This window comes from Denticeps clupeoides, chromosome 16 (assembly GCF_900700375.1).
Source record: "Denticeps clupeoides chromosome 16, fDenClu1.1, whole genome shotgun sequence".
Lineage (NCBI taxonomy): Eukaryota > Metazoa > Chordata > Actinopteri > Clupeiformes > Denticipitidae > Denticeps > Denticeps clupeoides.
In genome coordinates, this window is record NC_041722.1 from 8618216 (window position 1) to 8639210 (window position 20995).

The following is a 20995-nucleotide window of genomic DNA, read 5'->3' on the forward strand; positions in this document are numbered from 1 at the left end:
TTGAAAAGTGTAAAAGAGTGGATGGCTCTAAAATAGAAGTGGGTCCACTCATAAACAACATGAAGGCTGAGGTTAAAATGTTATCTGTGTTGTATACACGCGGCCTCATCCTTGTACGCTGTGTAAACAGGGCCTATGGGGGGAAGGGGGCTGGCCGTGACCCTAAATGACCCTAGTGGACACATCGCATTTTTATGCTCTACACTGCCAGCCCAGAAGGGGGCGATGACAGCAAAAAGACTTCAAGATGTGTTCTTCCCATAAGGTGAATGTTGGGCGAAGCCACTCCCATGACATTTTGTTGCACTATATGTGTGAGTGTATGTGTGCACAGCTTTGAGAAAAGTGAGCAGTGTATATAACAAGTGTGTATTAAGATGAATAATAATAATTATAATAATGATATATTAGATTAAAATGTGCTGTAAGATTAATATTAATATTGCAGGGCCATACGGTTAGAATCCCGGCTCAAGCTTTGTGTGTGTGTGTGTGTGTGTGGAGGGGGTGGGAGGCATTTGCATGCTTGACCTATGTTTGTGTGGGTTCCACCACCCAAATGCACGCGTGGTAGGTGGACTGGTGACTTTATTCAATTTGAGTATTCATATAACATATTTTTTCGTACATCACCCAGCTTTGTGTATGCATGCATTTGAGTGTGTTTACCTGCGGAGTGTTGGTGAAGACACTTCTGTATATTTGCTGGATTGCTGTCTTGCTGTCTGTGGTATCGTGGCGGCCCCGCCACCTGATCCGATGTGACTTGCTCTTACAGCATCCATCTCAGCGACCACCACACCCTTCTCTCGATCGGTCTGATTGGCTGATATGGCGCCGGTGCTGGTTTTGACCACTTCGTGGGTCTTGCTGCTGGATGAGGTGAGTGTTGACAGGCCCGGAGCGCGGGTGCTGAGGCCGGACTCAATGCTGCTGGTGGAGGAGCGGTTGCCGTTGCGGGCAGAAGCTCCAGAGCGTGAAGGCCGGGGCAAACTACGGTACTGCAAGGTGGAGCGGGCACCGGGGGGTATGTAGGCATCCTCCTGAGAGACAATGGATCCATCCACACTCCCCTTTATTCCAGACCCCCGACTCCCCACTACCAGGCCAGAGGATTTGGGGATCTTCCCGAGTGTGGCCGACCCGCTGGTGATGGTGGCACCACTGGCAGTCACCATGGTGATACCACTGGTGGTTACCATGGCTGGGTTCTGCTTCTTGAAACCAAATGTGCTGGTGGGGACCCGGATGGTGGTGGTGCTGGTGATGGAAGTGGAGGATGGCTTCTTGCTGGTTTCGTCTCCGCTACTACGGCCCACATCTGATGGTGACCTTTGGATGCCGTTGGAGCGTGGGGACATTCGCCCTTTCTCCGAAACTTTGGCATCATCTGTTTTCCCTGCAAAAAGTTCACAAGAGAACCATAATTAGACTTCAATTAGCACATATAAACAAGCAAGAGCAGAAGACAGACCTGTTCCATGTGCTTTCAGTGCTGCGGTTCCGGCGTTGCCTGCTGTGCCCTTGGTACGCGGGGCTGTGACGCCAACCTGAGCAGTCATTCCCCGCCTCCATGAGCCCGTCTGAGAGATGGCAGGGGTCTTCAGGCCAGAGCCACTCTTATCTGATTCGTCCGACATATCTGAGGGGTTTCGTCGCCATTTGGATCCTGGCTCCATCTTCACCCCGCTGTCGGAACCCCCGTCTGACCTCTTGACCTCGTCACTGGACCAGTGGCGCTCTGTGGCCGAGTGCTTCTCTGCATCCGTTTGGTGCTGCAGGGAGGTGCACAATTCAACCATTTACTTTAGACAGACAGTTTCTCATAGTGGTCTATTAGATGATTACACAAACATGAGGATTTAGTCTGTGTTCTAAAGACTGGGGTTACCAAGCTCATAATTAGACTGGTTCAGTGGACTCTTTGTTGCCATGGGAAACCATATCCGCTGTTTAATATATAGAGATGACCTGGCTCATAAGTGAATTCTTTGTATAGGTCTTTGTTTTTGCAGCACCCTGGACCCCAAAAGTATGCACTGCTCAGCAGCAAAGTCAAAGGTGAATGGAGGGAGACACTGAAAAGCCGAGTTTGTTGACAATGACCAAGTCTGTAAGTCTGTTGGTGTAAAATGGTATTTGAAAAAACTCTTAGAACTCTAAGGCTGTATTTAATGGTTCCATAACATAAGGACTGAATAACATCAACCTGTGACACCACTAAACCAAAACCAGTTAGAATAAAACCCAAAATCAGTGTAACATGCAGGAAAGGTCCTGAGAAGGTTATTGCCAGCTCTTACCCGTCCGTTCAGGGCCTTGCGGGAGGCAGCTGGTGTATTGGCATAGGAGCTGATGGAGGAGCTGGTGTTGATGTCATCTGTGTCAATGGTGTCACTGATTCCACTGCTAACAGAACTGCTGTCATCCCAGCTACACCAGAGACAGAGAGATACATGTTGGCTCATGCTGCCTTCATGCACTACCAGAAATGTTGGAATTATGAGTTTTGAGCACATGAAAAACGTGTAAATATAAAGTCATTTTCATAAACATTTTTATAAACGGACAATCATATTTTCAATTAATGTCATTTTCAGCAGCTCTTGAAAGTGTGATAACTCATAATTACAGCACCATTAAGCAACGCTATGAAAATTCCATCTAAACTAATAAAAATTTTATGAATTGTCCATCCACTTGAATATCTTTTTGGCTTTTTAAAATATTTCTAAATGACATCAGCGGACACAGTCACTGATATGTTACAGCACATCTGTCTATAAATAATTTGTCTATCATAACCTGGTATGCCATGGTGACCCTTAACAATACAAACACCACAGCCCACCGCAGCATAATGTAAAACAAAAAGATGGTGCACTGCTGCACTTTCCCTCCCAGATAATAATCATGTGAGTATAGCACACACACACTCACACACACACACACACACACACACACACACACACACACAGTTTGACAGGGGACTAACATTCAGACCTCAATAATGAGACTTAAACCTTCAATCACCTTAATTCTAAGTGACACCACCATGATGTAAGATCCACATTCTGGAAGAAGGTAAGGGAAATGAATTGGGGAATAAATCATAGTGTTCAAGTCTGACAGTGTGTGTGAATGAGTGAGAACTTGTGTCTATTACACCTCAAATAAAGAAAGCATTCCTTTCAATCGGCACCAAACACCCATAGCTGCTGATTAATTAAGGACCTTAACCTGTACAAAGAACCATTCTAGTGGATTTTATAAAGTCAATGCCCTCAGCCGCTCACTGTAAAATCGATGGGTTAAATAGATTCCACTTAAAGCCTGAAGAAGGAAGAGTGTGTTGAGAGTAATCCAGCATGAATGATCTGAAAAGCTCCCCTGTCCATCGAGAAAATCCCATCTTTCTGAAGATAGAATAAATGTATAACTTCAGAACCATCATACATTCCCACACTTGTCTCAATTGGGCTGGTTATTAAAAATGCTTTTTTGTAATGCTTTTTTTTTGTAAAAAGTGTCTCCATCTGTAATGGACTAAATAAAATACACTGTAGCTAATCTTAACTCCTAAATGATCATGTCAATTGAAGGCTAAATTTAAAACTTGGCTTCATTACATGAAGAAATAATCGCAGACTGACCTTTACAAACACACAGGCCAAGACTGAACCGAAAATAGTCTCAAATCAAAAGACATCTAACTCTACTCTGGTTACTTCAGAAGCATTTTCTTCATGTAGTAAATGCAATATCAAATAATAAATAATCTATATCCCACCACACTTGCTGTAAGTGTAGGGTATAAATTACTCGGGAGTGGGGGTCTCCTTTCCTTTTCCAGCCTTTTAAACAACACTAGTAAAGAAAGAGCTACCAGAAGCTTTTACAAACAAGAGTTGCCTCGCACACAATGGCTTTGGGTGAGTAAATGGCCACCATATTGTACCAGGTCTTTTTATTTTTCTCTATGACAACCGGAACCCAGGGATGACAAAGGCAGTGGTGGGAGAGGCAACACACACAGAGCCCAGCTCTCTGAAGCAGGATGGAGGAGCTGACAGCGAAGACGGATGAAGTGACAGGGGCGGCATTGTGGCTTTGTCTCTGAAGACAGAGTACACAAACTTCCACCATGCCATCAAATAAAAGGCACAAGCTTTCAGGACCAACCTGACAGCACGGCCACCATCTCTCTGGCCTGAATGGAGAGGAGGTCCAGTCCTACAGCACGATTAAAACACACATACATACTGTTTCTGTAGTAAAAAAATACCGCTGCTGTGTTATCTTAAGACAAAGAGCCAGATAAGGGAACATGTTTGATTTGAACTAAAATAATGATACTAATGCCAAACATACAGAGAAAGAGAGAGAGAGAGAGAGAGAAAGAGAGAGAGAGAGATGGAGCGTGAGTGAGAGGAGGAAATGAGGAGATCCACTATCCTGGGAAACTGACTTTTAAATCAGGCTTAACATAGTCACATTAAAGCCAGCGCTGCAGTAAACTCCAAAGCTCAGGATCGACTGTTTGGATCAGGGTTAGACAATCCACTGGTTGATGGTTTTGCTTTGTACATTTCACTCCCTTTGAACTTCAAACACATCCCACATCTGGGTCTGAATGTGTAGAAAAGAAACCTGTGAGGGCAACATTAATTTCCACGGACACTGGGAATCTGGGGAGGCAACTCGACATGAGATCTGCATTTACATTGGTAGAGCTCTTTCTCATTAGACCTCGGCTACCACTCTCTCCCAGTCCCTTTTCTCCGCCCTTGCTCTGTCTGCTGTGCGCGAGATGCTCCTCTAAATCTGGTAACCTGATCTGACCGTGAAGTAAACCTGCAGAGCAAGATCAACGCAGTCAAATGGAAGACCAAGAAAGAGAGAGAGAGAAAGAGAGAGATGCCCTCTGACTGACAGCAGGATGTTAATTAGAGATCAGCCCACTTGGTAGCAGACTTAGTACTGGCAAGCCAACCTGCTATTAAACAGCCAGGCAGACCGTTTAGAACGGCAGCATCACATGAAAAGATCGGGGTTAATGCAAACCAACAAGTGGGCTTGCTGAGCCTGAGAAAATTGGTACTTGGAAGAAAAAGGAAGAAAATTCCGTCACTGGGTGGGCATGACCTGAATTCACACTTGGCTGCCCTGATCCTCCCTGAGATTAAGGGGTTCTCCTTCCTGCAGTTATTTTGACAGAGATGCTGATTATCATTACCAAACACTTACAAGCAACTCAGTAAAGGTTAATCTACGCTCCACTTACATATAAAAACATAGACGTCTGTTCCAAATGTTTCAACCCACACCAACCATATACTTTTGTATGTCATATATTCTGCCTTTTGTTGACACATCCACTAGATTGCAGTTCAGAGCCGAAAGGTTTCACCCTTCTGACAAAACCAAAAAGAAGTGGATATATCTTCCATAATTTCATCATTATGATTCTCTTGATCTATGTTCCACATCCACAAAATGTGTACAAATACAGATCCAGGAGGTATATGACTTTACCACTGAGCATAAACAGGAGACACAGGATGGATATTATCAGACCTGCACATACCAAGGCAGCTGCTTTCTAAGCTGTCATATGAAGCCTCTTTCCTTCCCTCCCCAGAGAGGTCGGAGTGCAGAGGTCGAGCAGGGTTGTTGTTTAAAAAGCAGGAAGAGGGACGAGGTTAACCAATAGGAATATTCCCTTTGGAAGCAGACCCTTGGGAAAGCCAGGGGTGTCCTCTGTTCTGTGTCTTTATGTCCCCCCAGGGACTGAAACATGCTGGAACACTGTACTCCTCCACCATTAGACTGCAAAAAAAAATACAGTCAAGCACCGCGGGGCCATCGGGTTCGTCCAACAATGCGTCCACCCTGCTACCCTGTTCATTTTCACAATGCTAAAACGCCAAGATAAGACATGAGGGGAAATTCCTCTGACCACCTCCCTCTCCACCATGTCATGACATGGTGGCTTCAGCCATGATGACCTGGCATTTAAAGAGCACTGGTCAAAGCTGAAGAATGATGCGGAGAATGTGCAGCATGCAATGTAGGAGAGGACATTCTACAACCCTGGACCTCAATGGATGACATCAGAGGTCATGTAGGGTGAAAGCTCTTCAGACTCATGGTTAAGAGTTATGGCAGTGTCACCTGGGCAAAACACTACTTCCCATATGTCGTTATGGAAAATTACCATGGCACTTAAGTGTAACTAAAATGTGTGTGCGTGCTTGAGGCAAAACCCTAAATCTCATTTAGAATCACTCGATCGTCAAGAAAGATCTAAGTTTGGCCTTAAAATCCCCAACAAACCCAAATTTTCCTTTGTTCCTGTTCTGGAATGTGAACGCTGTGTATTTTAGGGCTGTGTTTGGCAACAGCTCGGCGTTCCGCTGCACACACAGGGCCAGGCTGGTCAGCTTTCACTAAGCAAACCTCACCCCTGACCCCAGGACAGTATGTGGTGGAGGAGGCCAGTGACCAGGAGGAGATGGTTTCATGTGCAGCTCTTGAGGCAGAGGCAACTGGTTCCCGCACGTTCCGGACATTCCCAGCACTGAGGAGCTGCGTGGCATGGTGGTGACACAGCATTCCCAAAACAGCATCCGCTGCTTGAGACGATACCCAGAGCAGAGGTCAGGAGTCCTCTTCTTTCTTTGGTTGCCTTCTTCATTTATTGTTCTACCTCCATCTGCCCTGTTCAGAGTCTCTTCGCAATAAGCACCAGCATGCAAGCTCCGAGCCCTATTTGTTGTGTCAACACCATCCCATTTGAGTCGACCCAGTGACCCTGATCGGGCCAAGGCAGACCGTGGGGTTTTCCTGCGAGCATGCATGCACGCACACCCACAGGCAGACAAATACCAAATACATGAAAAACATCCCTCACCGAATGATCTTTCTCCAAAATCAGGTCTGTGGTGGAACACAACCTGGCCAACAGGGATTCATATACATAGAAGACCCCACACCAACTCTCTCACCGTGCCCTTTTCTGATTGGCTAAATGCTGCATGCAAATGGTAGTTGTTGCTGGTCATGAGGAGCACCTTCCACACATACTTAGCAGACGTAATCATGTTGATCCCATTACCTCTCCTGTGAAAGCTGCAGACTCGACGCATTTCACACGCTCCAGAAATGCCGGGAGATCGCTGCACACCCCAGCAACACAGGGGGATCAGTTACCCATCAACCCATGACTGTGTACTAGGGCGTACGACACCATCAGAGGCAAATGCCATTCAGAGAGAGAGAATAAACTTTACCTGTAGCACCAATCCTGATCCTTCTTGTACGAATCAGTGAAAATTCTTTATCGTGTCCGAAGGTGAGTTCCAATCAGCAGAGCCAACAGAAACTCATTCCCCATCTACAGCCGAGCACCACCGACGCTGCATCTGTCTACTGTAGGCAATTTGGATGCATGGGAAGGGAAGTCCTAAAAAACAGTGATGAGATACGAGAGAGAGGAGCCCCTCCCTACCTGTCTATCCCCTGGTGACACAGGTGCGCTGTAGACAAATATGGAGCAATACTAAAGGGGGATGGGGATGTCCATAAGCCCTGTAACCATGGATACAACAACCAAAATCTGAGCTTACATCAGCTCATTCAAAAACCTTCTGTCCTCGCTGGTTTCCTCTCTCTACGACAATTTATTATTTTGTAACACGTGCACACCTATGTCCCCAGTGAGAAAAAGACACCAGCTTTGGCCTGGTTGTGCCTCCAGAGGGTTAATGTTTGCAAAGAACAATAACTGCCCCGCTGCTATGAAAATCCCTTTGCGTGGCCATGTGGCGATGAGGTGCTGACCTGGCTCTGGGTTAATAGGCAGGCAGCCGTTTGAAGTCCAGCCGGTATGCCGGCCCTGCCAGCCTCTAAGGCTCAAGCATGAACCGCAGCTGTACAGTTCTCAGGGTCTCTACCAGCCACCCCTCTCTAGCTGCGCTTGATTTTTGATCCTGGTTAAGCTCTGCGGCATTTTTTTTTCTGAGAGATCTGCCTGAAGCCCTTAGGGGAGTAATGAAATGCTATCACAGCAAAAAGCCACTGTGCCATAAATTAAGGACTTCCTCTTTTTCAACCCTCTGCAGAGCCACACCCAGTCAAGATGTATAATATTACTGGTTCCTTTCCATATGAATATATTTAAATAGCTTGCCACAAACCGAAATGATAAGCACAGGAGAAACAGGAGCCAAACCAAACTGAGAATGAGGAACAAGGGTATCTTGCACTCAAATGTTCTACAGGACAGACCCTTTTCAACCAATCCATGCAAATACAGGCAAAAAGTCAGATAAGCTCTTTGTTCTGAAGAGCCAAAGAAATTCAAATCAGGGCTTGAACAGTAACAGGTGTGAGTGTCACTTCCAACATAATAGTCAGGAAGGGACAAAGAACAACAATAAACCAATAACCAGAATTATTGACCATATAAGAATAAAAATTGAGATGGGTCTCATATGGGTCATTCTGGCTAAACTTAACAAATGCCCCATGTAATGCCCCAAAAATTATTTTTCTATGGGCTTCTGTTTGACCCATATGACCATATGAAAATTTCTCTGGGCTAGCTCATGTAGTGGTTTTCATGGAAACGTGGAGAAATGTGGAAATTTTTCTAATTCTCAATATTATTTCCTGATATTTTTCAAAATTCCATTAATATTTGGTGGGGCAGTGGTGGCCTAAAGGTTAAGGAAGCGCACCCATAATCATAAGGTTGCCAATCTACCAAGGTGCCACTGAGGTCCCACTGAGCAAAGCATCATCCCCACACACTGCTCCCTGGGCGTCTGTCATGGCTGCCCACTGCTCACTAAAAAAGTTAAAAGCATAGGACACATTTCACTGTGTGTACTGTGTGCTGTGCTGTGTATCATAATGACAACCACTTCACTTTCACTTCACTTTCACTAATATTTAGCTTGTAACATGTACCCAACGTGAGATAAATTCATTATAAACAAGTCCATATTAAATAGATTTCCCATATTTCTGAAAATATTTTCATATTTTCAAACTGGTTGAATTCTAGGAGGTTCAGGATTGGACAACGTCAAATATTTGTTGAGTTCAGCCAGAATGACCCATGTACATATCAACCATATCCCCTGCATAGACTAAAACATAGTGAGGTAATGAAGTACTTTTTCCAAGAACAGATGCTGACGGCTCAATGCTGACACTATTAACTGCTAAGTGAAGGAATCTGCCACTGTAAGCCAGTCCTGATAAAACCCGATCCATTCAGAGTGCAGTAAACACTGACTCTGTGATATCTGATTCACCTACTCCATGTAAAATGTGCATCTTTCATAGAGCAGGAACTCATAAACCCTACAGGGCAACCACTATTTGGACTTGAACCGCCCGGAGGCCAATGAAACCGACACCGAGCGGCGATCAGCATCACACTGGCTGCTGAGGGACTGCAGCTGTGATACAACCATACAGGAGCAGAAGCAAAAGCAGAATAGAAGCCATGAGGTCAGACCACAGACAAATTGACAGGAAAAGACTCCTCAGCTGCTTCAAAGTAACCGCCAAAGCTGCTTTGTTATGAGCGAACTCCTTCAGACTGGGTTTACAAACCCAACAAACTCTCTTGTGTCGGTGCACGCCCATGGAAAGTGATATAATTATAAACAGGGTGTATTCGAATATCTGAGAAGCTGAAAACAAAAAGGACCTATGTTCCGATGCGCAGGCGAAACGTGGGCTCAGCTGCAGCCCCTGCACCAGAGTACATTAACCCAGACGTGAAGAACGAAATTAACCCGATCTCACCCATCTCAGCCCGGCCTGCAGCACCACTCATCATGCTGACTGCGAGCCGTATGATAATGTGGTTAGCTTCCTCCCGACTCAATTAAAGCCCAATGCACTGAGCACATTTTCCAGCACATTTTCCTTCAGGCTAGTGCTCCTAAACTAGCAACTTCCCCCTTTCTATTGGCTACACACATGCACACACACACACACACACACACAAATACACAGAGGCTCACTTAAAGTAAAACGCACAGACAGCAGTACACAATTTTTAAGTTGCAGGGAAACATAATAAACCCATCAACGTAGGACCATGCCGTGGCTCTTAACGTCTGAATTGGGCCACAGTCTATCGTGATTGGGTGGGTGTGTGGTCTGACCTGTCTGCGTCGCCCTGCCCAGCGTTCCGCTGCAGGCCCTCTCTCACCACCGCCATCCCATCCGGAAGACGGTTGAGGCGGCGCGTGTAAAGACTCAGGCCCCCGTCCGTCATGTACCTGAGGTAGGAAGACAGAAATCACATTTTAAACCCAGGAACAAGAGTAGAGCGACACTTGTTTATTGCTTTATTGTTAAGTTGTTAACTTCTGATGTGTGGTGCAGTGCTGGCCAAAGCTTGGTCAGAGGCAAATTCTGAAGCACGCTTACATACTGCATTTTTGTGTCTCTGAACACTAAGATCACACTTGCATTCCGCCGTTTTCTTTTCTTTTTTTTATTTCAACTTTGACATTAAGTCCTCAATAGAAGATGTTCAGACAGTGTTCACACAAGAATCACAATGGAAAGCTGGACTTGCAGCAGCAGCTCAATGGTGCGCCGTCCAAGCCAAACACGTGAAAGCTGATAAATCAGCCTGCGCTCCGCTCCTTAACTCTGTATCAGGACACGGGAAGCATGTGCGTTGCGCTCGGGCAGATCGGGGTCAGGGAGGGCACCTCTCATCGGGTTTATTTAGAGGGGTTTTCAGAGCACTCCCTCCATTTGTCATCACTGTGTTGCCTGGACTATTCTGCATCCGTGGCTAACTACACACATGATGGCACCCAACAAATGGTCAATGACAAATGGAAAGTAAGAGAGCAAGAAAGAGAGAGAGAGAGTCTTCTTCAGTGCCTGTTCATTTAAAACCACCAGGAGCGTAAATGCCCGGGTGAATGACACAGCAATGGTTAAACAATTTTGTCTGGGCTCACAAAATACAATATAAAATTTCACAATTTCAAAGCTTTCGCCAGGTCCTGCTCATGATAATTATTTCAATATTTGTTCTCACTGATTCTTGATGAATAATCCTATTGACACCAAAGCCCGATGTCAGGATGAGCAAACGTCTCTGCCAATTGCACCAGTCCATGCTCTAATAGAGAAAGGTCTCTATTCAGTTGCGGGACTTGGTGCAAGTTCAATCCTGGCAGTGGGGTTACTCTGAAACTGAAAACAACTGGCTCCACATATTCAGATCCAAAAGCTTAAACACGATCCCACAGAGTCATGAGCGGGAAAAAGTAAATAAACTGTGAACCAGCAGTAAACCCCCCCTTAGGACCATGTAACTCTGATGCCAACAAAAGACACATTTTAGAACTGGATCCGTGCTGTAAGCATAAAATCATCTCTAGAAACATTCACACATACCTTTCTCTATTAAACATCTTAATACGCAGACGGGATCCAGATCCAGGGACACAGATCCGGGTGAGACTACTGAGAGGCTGGGATCCAGAGTCTGTACGTATATATATGTTTGTGCAAGTGGTAAGTGAGCAACGCTCTCTCTCTCTCGCTCAAACACACATCCCTCCTGAGTGAATAAGCTGAATGTGGAGCCCGTCCACCAGTCTGCCCAACTCCTTAGCTGAGGGGGAGGAGGCTGCGTGGGACTCACTCTACACCCCCCACCCCTCCGGCAACTCTGAGCTCCAGGGCCAGGCTGGTGGGGCGAGGGGGGGCTGAGAAAGAGAGGCGGGATAGCAGAAAGGCGGGAGGGGATGTAGAAACTGGCTGGTGAAAGAGGAAAGAGAGCGAGAGCAGGTGAGAAGAAAGGAGAGAGAGAGCTTGGGTGCCTACAGGGATGGACAGATGAAAGGGACGAGGGTATCAAGGAGGGTCATTATCATTAAGAAGCAGGAAGCTGTGGGCCCATCCATCATGTGAAGAGCACATTAATATAAACCCACAGGCCTCAGATCTGCACTAATAACACAGTCTGTTTTCAAATTATATAAAACCCCCATCATTTATAAAATGGCAGCTGCTACATCTCTGGTGAGTGTAACAGGAGCATTAATCTGTTATCACAGGCAGATATCCCGTATATCTGAGTATTGCACGACAATAATATTAATATAATGTAACGTAATAATGTTATCTAAAATGTAACACAAAAATATATATACATGCATTAAATCCTTATGTGGTGGACATATTTTAGTTTGGCGAGCTGAGAGGTTGTGCCGAGTCACTGAAGATATAAGTTATAAGTTCTTATAAGTTATAACTTATAAGTTATAAGTTCTTCACTGAACAGCTTAACAGTTGTAAGGTACAGTAACTACACGGTATTACAATTAGCTAAACCATCCTTATCGTATGGGTACATGAAAAATAAGCACAGTAAAATCAGGTGTTACAAGCAAAACCTCTGAAAAGATCAATAGAGAAAAAAAACAATAAACTTAATCTGAAAAGGAATAGAAATATTAAGTGATTCTTATTCACCAAAACATCCTATTTACATTTTCGGCGGCATTTATCAGACGCCCTTATCCAGAGTGACTTACAGTCAGTAGTTACAGGGACAGTCCCCCTGGAGCAACTCACCCCTGTGAGTTAAGTGTCTTAGGGGACACAATGGTAGTAAGTGGGATTTGAACCTGGGTCTTCTGGTTCATAGGCGAGTGTGTTACCCACTAGGCTACTACCAGCCAGCCTTTATCCAGCCTGTTCTCAGCACACAACTGACTCAGACCGCATGGACAGAACTGGACAACAGCAAAAAACGAAGCCTTCCGTCTTACAGAAGCTGATGCTGGGAGTCAGGCTAGGTTACGTTCTGGTTACGTCTGCCACTTGTCTAGAAGACAAACACCAGGCAGGTGATGGTGGGGTTAAGTGGCCACCGCCTGGGGCAGAAACAGCGATTCGTCAGCGTCCGCTTTTACAGACTACGGGCCTGGAGGGCCACGCCGTTCCCCTGGCCGCTAATCTAGTAACCGGGCAACCGTGACGCGGCCCTGAACAAGAGCTAATTTCACTCTCCATCAATCAGACGTGACCAGAGGCGAGCCTGTCCCCGCTGCTCGGGAAGACAATCAAATCAAACGCAGAATACAAAGTCCAAATGCAATATTGATAAATTCATATGAGCGTCTAACAAAAGCTTCTATTAAGTCAATATTGAAATCGACTCTGGATATATATCAGTTTCACATAGTCACAGTACATATGGACACATTATAACCATAGGTTTGGAGCAAGCAGTGAAATCCACAAAGGCATCTAGCACCAAAGTATCAGTGCTCTGGAGCACATCACTGGCATGTGTACGGAGCCAGCACAAACACATTAACTTCTCCACCTCACTGACTAAGTAAACCCCAAATCCCTCCACAGCACCCCCACTCAGCTTGGATCCAGAATACAACAACACGGGCTAAAGACCTTTGGCTCCAGGTTTTATATTTAGCAGAAAAGACAAATATCTGCCAATGGAAATACATCCTGCTCCTAATGTTGGTCTTCACGGACTCAGGCCTTTGAAGACGGGATTTTTGTGAACTTTTTGGCAAAGGTAACATCGCAGAGTTCACAATAATATCTTTTTGGGACAGGACTGCATTGTGGTGACAGATCTGGCTGCATAGATGCTCCAATAACAATGATGGCATATCATATTCTCAAAGTCACGTCATCGTGCCCACCGTTTGTTCAAAAAGGCTCAGTACTTCACTTTACTTTGTCACACATAGCCACATTCACAGAACCAACATCTTTTTGATTGCATTTAATGGTAACCCTGTACAACCTGACAATCTAAAACATTGTAGAGTTGGAACAGAGCGGAACAGCAAAAGCCGAGGACCAGTAGGCGTGACCGTTCACTTCACATCACTGTAAAACCAATCATCACACCCAATACACACATATGAACAATGATGAGTGGTTAAGTCTGGACTGGCTATATGCACATTTTATGGCGCCATCTAGTGGGTCTGGAGCACGTAATCCAAACTGGAAGTTCTCTATCTTGTTTCATCCATTTTTAATAAATGCATGAAGGCACAGATATATACATAATATTAATGAATGTGTCAATAAAAATAGTCTGAAACCCATTTAGCAGTTATTTAATGTGACACCTGCCAATTAATTACTATACACTTAAGATTGAATCTTTTTTGCTTTACACCACTGTAGAACTCTACATTACTACAGTAACTTGATAGGGCTGAAAGCTGTCCCCCAGTTCACATTATGTCACTGTGTAGAAGAAGAATTCTCAACCCCTGCTGATATAAATAAATATGACACTTGAGTACCATTACCCTGACCCCACCCTGTCACCTTCATCACCTTAGAGGTAGAGTGGCACTCACCCACTAGTGACGTCATCAGTGCGGGCATTCTTGCTGAGCACGTCTCCGTCGCTCATGTACCCAGTCACATCCATGGAGAGGCTGCCAAGCTCCAGATCCTCCACGCGATCTGCCAGCTCCAGACTGCAAAGGGCGCTGCCACGCGTGGCCAGCTGCCTCCGCAACGCCCCCGGGTACAAAAACCGACCCTGTCCCGACCCCACGCCGGCGCCACCACGCGACGACGCATAGCCGTTCCCCACAGATGGAGCGTCCCCGGCTTGCAGCCGTGGGCTCGCCTGGCCCATTCTCCATGAAAGTGGCGTGGCCCGTGGTCCCAGGCTCAGGATGCTGCGCCCGCTGATCTCTGTGGTTACATTGCCATCAAAGGTGGTCTCTAATGTGCTGTAGAAGTAAGAGGGTAAAAAACATCAGAATATGCATCCTAACTGGTTATATCGCTTATCTTTATGGTTTGCTTAAAGGTCAAATAAGCAGAACCAAAAGTAGGGTTAGCTGGCCAATGCACGTCTGAAGTTTAGTACTCACAGCCAAATACACTTTGGCTGTCGACCACACAACATACACTGAGCATGTCATAAAAGTGTCCTCACACTGGGGTCGCTTGTGCCGATAAGTTCACATCCATACATGGGCAATTCCAACAGACGGTGCAAGAGGCTAACTGCGCTGCACGCCTCACACAGACAGACCTCACTTTTGGCAGTGAACCTAGAGCTGAGGGCACCAGCACCATCTACTGCACTCAGCCGGTGTGACATATTTCCTGCTAGCGATCTTTCTGGGGCATCCCAGGTCTTTTCCCTCACCCACAAAAGTTCACAGTGAGCTAATAATTTAACTTTAAGACAACATATTTCACACAGGGCAGTGGTGGCCTATCAGTTAATGAAGCGGCCTTGCAATCTGAAGGTTGTCAGTTGGAATCCTGAGACGCCAAGGTGCCACTGAGGTGCCACTGACTGAGCAAAGCACCGTCCCCACACACTGCTCCCTGGGTGCCTGTCATGGCTGCCCACTGCTCACTGCACACCAAGGGCGATGGGATAATTTCAGAGGACACATTTTGTTGTGTCACCATGTGCTGTGCTTGCTGTACTTCACAATGACAATCACTTGCCTTTCACTTTCATCAAGACAACACATATTTTGCTTGAACACAGTTACAGTTTTGTAACTGACTTTAGAAGTCATGTGGTGTTGACATCACTGGTGGATCACTGGCTTAAAGTTTAGTACAGACAAGCTCCACTACCCTGAATGAATAACACAGACTGTAAAGTAAAGCTGCACAGCAGACAGTAACTGCTTAAGAAAGCTATAAGTTGTCTGGAGACAGGTTTACATTTATCTGGGAGGCCTAGCTGCTCTGTTTACAAGCCATGTGATTTATACCAAATGGTTAGTATATGTTTTGATGTCCACTTTGGTGATGAGAGTTATATAGCTATTACAACAGGGTCATGCTGTCATTATTAAAAGTGGTAAGTAGATGTGGCTGATTAGACATTAGTGACTTTAGTTGCCTTTTACTAGCCATTAAAAGGCACTTTACCTGTGTGAGATCTGTGTTCCACGCAGACTCGACATGGTCTCCTCCAAATTCTGCCGAAGGTCTGCAATATTCTTCACAGTTCGTAGTCGTCTGGTCTCAGGGTCTTCACCTTAAAAAAAGTACATATTGTGAGACAGTGATATTCAAAACCGTGGATGCTTTCTTGACATATGCAACATTTGCTCTTGGTTTATGGCTCAAATGTAAATAAATATTCCTATAATTACAGGAAACGTTCCCCCATTACCTGTAAAAGAATATATTAAGATTGCATACACACACACAGATACACATTTTTCTCAAGAGAGAGAAGCAAACTAAAACAATCTGTCATTTGCAACGTCAGCCTGAAAGATCCTCACCTGACAGGTCCTCCACTGAGGTTTGGCTGGTCTTGATGAAATTGTTTGTGTCAGCTCTGCCTTCTGACCCCGATTCTGATGTCACACTTCCCTCAACATCTGTCTGAGATCTAAAACAAAATGTTCAATAAGAAGTATTTTTAAGTATGTAATACGTGGTGGTGAAGATTTTTGTCTGCTCACAATATACTGATAAAATAGGAAGGTTATTTATTTCACACACTGGATTGGACATGATGCTACAGAAGGCTGCATGGCAGTGAAGTGATTGGTAGATTAAGGGACAGGGGAGCGAGGTCGGGGTTAAACCAAAGCAGAATCTGGAGATATTGGCTTGGACGAGCCTCAGCGTTTGCTCAGCTAATGCTCTTTGGCAGTTTAATGACATTGGCCTGCACAGGAAGCATGAAGTATGGCAAGAGGGGCGGAATAAAGGTAGGGCATCTAAAGCCTGTCATCTCCTTTCAGGCTTTCATTAGGCACACTTGTGACACACAGGTCAGGGCTGGAATTCCAGAAAAACAAACAGCCTTTAAAACGTGTTTCTGCAGGAAATACCAGGCAAACACTAAGCAGCTGGGCACTACAGGGAAGCATGAGCTGATCAGTTGCGTGTCGTGTCAGGATAGCAAGAAAGTCAGGATTAATCGATTATGACTGTTTATATACTACAACAAAGCAGTGCATTTTACCTGGAAAAGTAAATCTTATGCTGTTGGGAAAACTGTTATGCACGTTGTTTGGAAAATTGGATTTCTTTACTTCTATTAATCCTTTATAAGTAAATTCCTTTTCAAGCTGTTGTGTGCTAGTGATGAATTTAGCCTTGATGAGAAGGTAGAGAGGCATGAACTAATGTGTTCAAAGCTTCTTGTATCTCATTGATTAAAAAAAAACATGTCTACCTCTATCTTATTGTGTAACTCTCTCTTTTGATAAAAGTGCTTGTGCACTTTTAGTCTCCAAGCACACTGCAATCACTTTATGAAGGGGTTGTTCCTGTACAAATTTGTACAAGATTAAAAGCCTCATATTATTATTAAACTCAATAATTAAGAAGACCATGCAAAATGACGATGGTCCATCATAAATATGAAAATAAAGAACTATTCTAGCTTGATTTGCATCACACCTCAGTTTGGACTGATCTTAGTAAATATTCTAAGAATCCAGTGAATTCATCCATTATACATGCACTGGAACAATAACTTAATAGATGATGCACCAATATATGCCCTAAGCTATGAGATTGTGTTTTGTGAGCAGTTTTCGAGATGCTGGTACTAAAGACTCAAATTTATTCAAATATAGCGTAAACAGCTGATACAGCTCATAGAGCTTACATTTTTGTAGTTGTTGTGTTGTTATATATTTCACACACATTTCACATCTTTTGACTCCATACAACACTGACTGATCCACGATGAGTCTCACACTGCACAATCTTTCACCACTGACTGATCAAATGTTCTCTAACTAAAGCGTGAACTAGGCATTAAAAGGAACACACACACATATATAAGTGAGTACCTGTACAAGAAAGGTGCAACAGTGGCTGTATTGGGGTGGCTGTACTGCTGGGGCTGGGGCAGCTGGATGCTGACTGTATTGCTAGCTGTGGACTGTGTGGTCCCAGCGCTGGACACTAGGGCGGCGCTGTGGCTCTGTTGTGCTTTGCCCTCTGTGGAGGCCAGGCTGGAAGAGGACGATGAGTGCCTGCTGTCCCTGTGCAAGGCCAGACCCCCACCCAAGCGTACGCTGCGTGGCCTCTCCCCATCCCTACCAGAGGATGGGGCAATTGAGCTCTTCCCCAGCCCCACCACCAGTCCTGTCCCAGAGTTCTTGCCTCCTGGCTTTGGTATCCCACTTTGAATTGAGGTGGAGCTTTCCTTCTTGGCACTTCCAGCTTTTCCCCCTTTGGGTATAAGGCTGGCGATCTTAGAAGCCCTTTTAGGCTCAGAGTCCACGGTTCCTCCAACAACCCCTCCTCCACCCCCAACCTCTTCTTTCGGCTCGTGGTCTCTGAGCTCCACTCTCTCAGTGTTGGATGAGCGCTTGGAGCCATCCTTGGTCCTGTCTTTGTCCTTCTCCTTGCTACGCTCCTTCTCCTTCTCTGTGCCCTTTACGCAACTCTTCTTCGCAGTCAGAGCTCTGCTGAATGTCCGCTGGGCAATGCCCTTCAAGGCAATCTTTGGGCTGCTGCTTGTCAAGGCTGTGGTGGGAGTGTTAGCACCACTGACGGGCCGAACATTGCCTTCGGACTCCTCCAGGGGGTCAGTGTTGGAGCCCGCCTCCACCCGGTCAACAACAATGCCAGAGTCCCGCAATGCTGCACCTCCTGTTTCTGACTGCTGGCCTGATGAAGATTTAGAGCCGCCTTTGCTATTAAAGAGCTTCAGCTTCTCCAGCATGGACTTTTGGGATGCAGCCTTGGTGGGTGCCTCAGCTGGCACGGTCTGTTTGGTGGTGATGGTGGTACTCGATGGAGCCTGGGTCTCCTGTTTGATGGAGAGCATGCTGGAGGTAGCCGTATTCTTGGAACTCTGGGACTTACTCCTGAATGGCTTGCCGGCAGAGTTGGGCTGTGGGATGGCTGAGGATGAGGAGGTAATGGAGCCGCTGATGCTGCTGGTGATAACAGGGGTGCTGAGGGAGCCCAAGGAAGACGGAGCATGCTCAGTCATCCCTGGCAGCTGGGAGGTGACACCCACTGAAGAGTCTGTAGAAAAAGTGGGAAAAACAGAGCTTAGATGGGTAGAGGGTGGCAAGGGAACTGGAAGCTGTGGGTGGTAAAGGGAGGAGAAGACGAAGGTAGAGGAACTACAATCTGCCAGCCATATAAGGAAAGCCGCCGAAGGAGACTTGAGTCTACACTGTTCTGCATGGCTCTGTGCTCCTGCACTAACCACTATAAACTGTTTATAGTAACAATGAGAGAAAGTGCTTTTAGGTCTGTCCAAACAGTCTGATTCAAAAAGCCGCCCATTCAATGTCACTAACGACAATCCAATAATACAAATCTATAAAGGAAATTTATTAGGTTTTACTATTTAAAAACTGAGGGAAAAACAAGTTCTAACATCATCACACTATAATGGAGGATGCAAGAGAAAAGACTGATTATCCATAATAAGCACCTCAGGAGATAGAGCGTTTAATTCATTCTGACCTACCAGAAGCAGTCCTGAATAAAAGCTATTGTCCACTGCAGGAACTTGGGCCAACGTCACACCGGATTTATCATCAATTGTGTGCAATTCTGTGCCATCCCGGTCCCATCAACCCGTATGCTCTGCTTCCTCTCTCTCTGCTCTGATGAACAGACCAGGCACAGCAGTAGTGGCAGGCGTGGAGGAGCTCCAAAGGCAGCATGGGACAGCGGGCCAGTCCACAGAGCATCTGTAGGGCGTCTGCAGAGCCTATCTGACCAACACCCTTTCTCTGAGCACCAACAGACCCTCCCACCACAGTCAACCTCCCCCAACAGCCACACACCAAAAATACAGTCCATGAAACAACCCAGACATCACACAGCCATTCCTGACACAGGTGACCATCTAACATGCCAAGACATGTATCCCTGAAAGTAAAAATCTAAATGATCCTATTAAAAAAACATAAATCACCTTCTATATTTAGCATGAAAGTATAAAATTCTCAGCAAATTCGTGCCTATATAATATTAAATTAAATTCATTTTGGTGCTTTTATCCAAAGCCACATAAAGCAAAATAATAACACTTAATCTTAAAGATGATGGGAGACAAAATAAAACTGTATGTAGTTTGAAAATGAGTGAGTGAATGAGGCATGAGGCACATGTTTAGGAGGTCAGGTGAACAGATTACACTTAGTGAAAGATAGTGAAGGAGCTGTTCTGATCATTGCAGAAAGTTCATTCCAACTTCTGGGGACTACGGACGAAAACCCAGCCTAGACTCGGACTGCCTGGGGTTGTCAAGGATCTGCAATGCCAGGCAACATTCCACGGAGCAAAGCAATGGTCTGCTTGTTGTAAAAGCCTTTTTTTAGCCTGCATATACTACAATCTGAAGCTCTGGAGAATACCTTTTAGCATTTAGTCAATTGTTTATGTTAATTCCCTTCCCTTCTCTTTCAAACGACTAACTTCCTATTCGGAAGAAAACTGCTCTCACTTCCTCCAGTTTTTGCATTTAGCGAGTCCTGGCAAAACAACAGAGCAATTAGGAAGTGATTAATGCCCAATTATCCATGGCAGTGAGTTGAAAGTGGGTCAGACCACTAATGACTTCCAAAGGAAGAAGAGCGAGTCCGTGTGAAAATGAGAGATGCAGATTCACAAAACATTTCATGGTAATGTGTAGTGCAATTTTGTTTGCATACCACCTTTAACCTTTTCTTACTATGGCGCTTCCATTCTAGAACAGTCCCTGACATCCTGACCCTGAGACCAACAACCTGAAAGGTCAGGTGGACGGCAGTGCCCCCTGACCCCTTACTGCCCCATTCTTGCTGTGTGTGCCCTTAAGGCACTACCCCTTGATGTCTCACAGGCCCACATTTAAGTGTTTATTTTTGAAGCAGTCAATTACCCCACCATCATTAAGAGTGGAAATTACAGATGACTGTGCTCGCTCTTTCCTTTGCATTTTATATTTTATATAGACACGTATTCAACCATAAGCTCTTTT

General features: G+C 45.3%; 1 protein-coding gene across 8 annotated transcripts in view; it reads right to left on the minus strand.

Moving 5' to 3' along the window:
- The window catches only part of nav2a (neuron navigator 2a), a 70543-nt gene that overhangs the window by 16446 nt on the left and 33102 nt on the right, over positions 1 to 20995 (minus strand). For all 8 annotated transcript variants that reach the window (XM_028955799.1, XM_028955798.1, XM_028955797.1 and 5 more), the window contains 8 exons: positions 17853 to 19041; positions 16323 to 16432; positions 15961 to 16069; positions 14406 to 14789; positions 10188 to 10304; positions 2304 to 2433; positions 1475 to 1775; positions 670 to 1399 (listed from right to left, as the gene is read on the minus strand). In XM_028955799.1, coding sequence (XP_028811632.1) covers positions 670 to 1399; positions 1475 to 1775; positions 2304 to 2433; positions 10188 to 10304; positions 14406 to 14789; positions 15961 to 16069; positions 16323 to 16432; positions 17853 to 19041 — 3070 coding nt within the window. The remainder of the gene's footprint in view (positions 1 to 669; positions 1400 to 1474; positions 1776 to 2303; positions 2434 to 10187; positions 10305 to 14405; positions 14790 to 15960; positions 16070 to 16322; positions 16433 to 17852; positions 19042 to 20995) is intronic.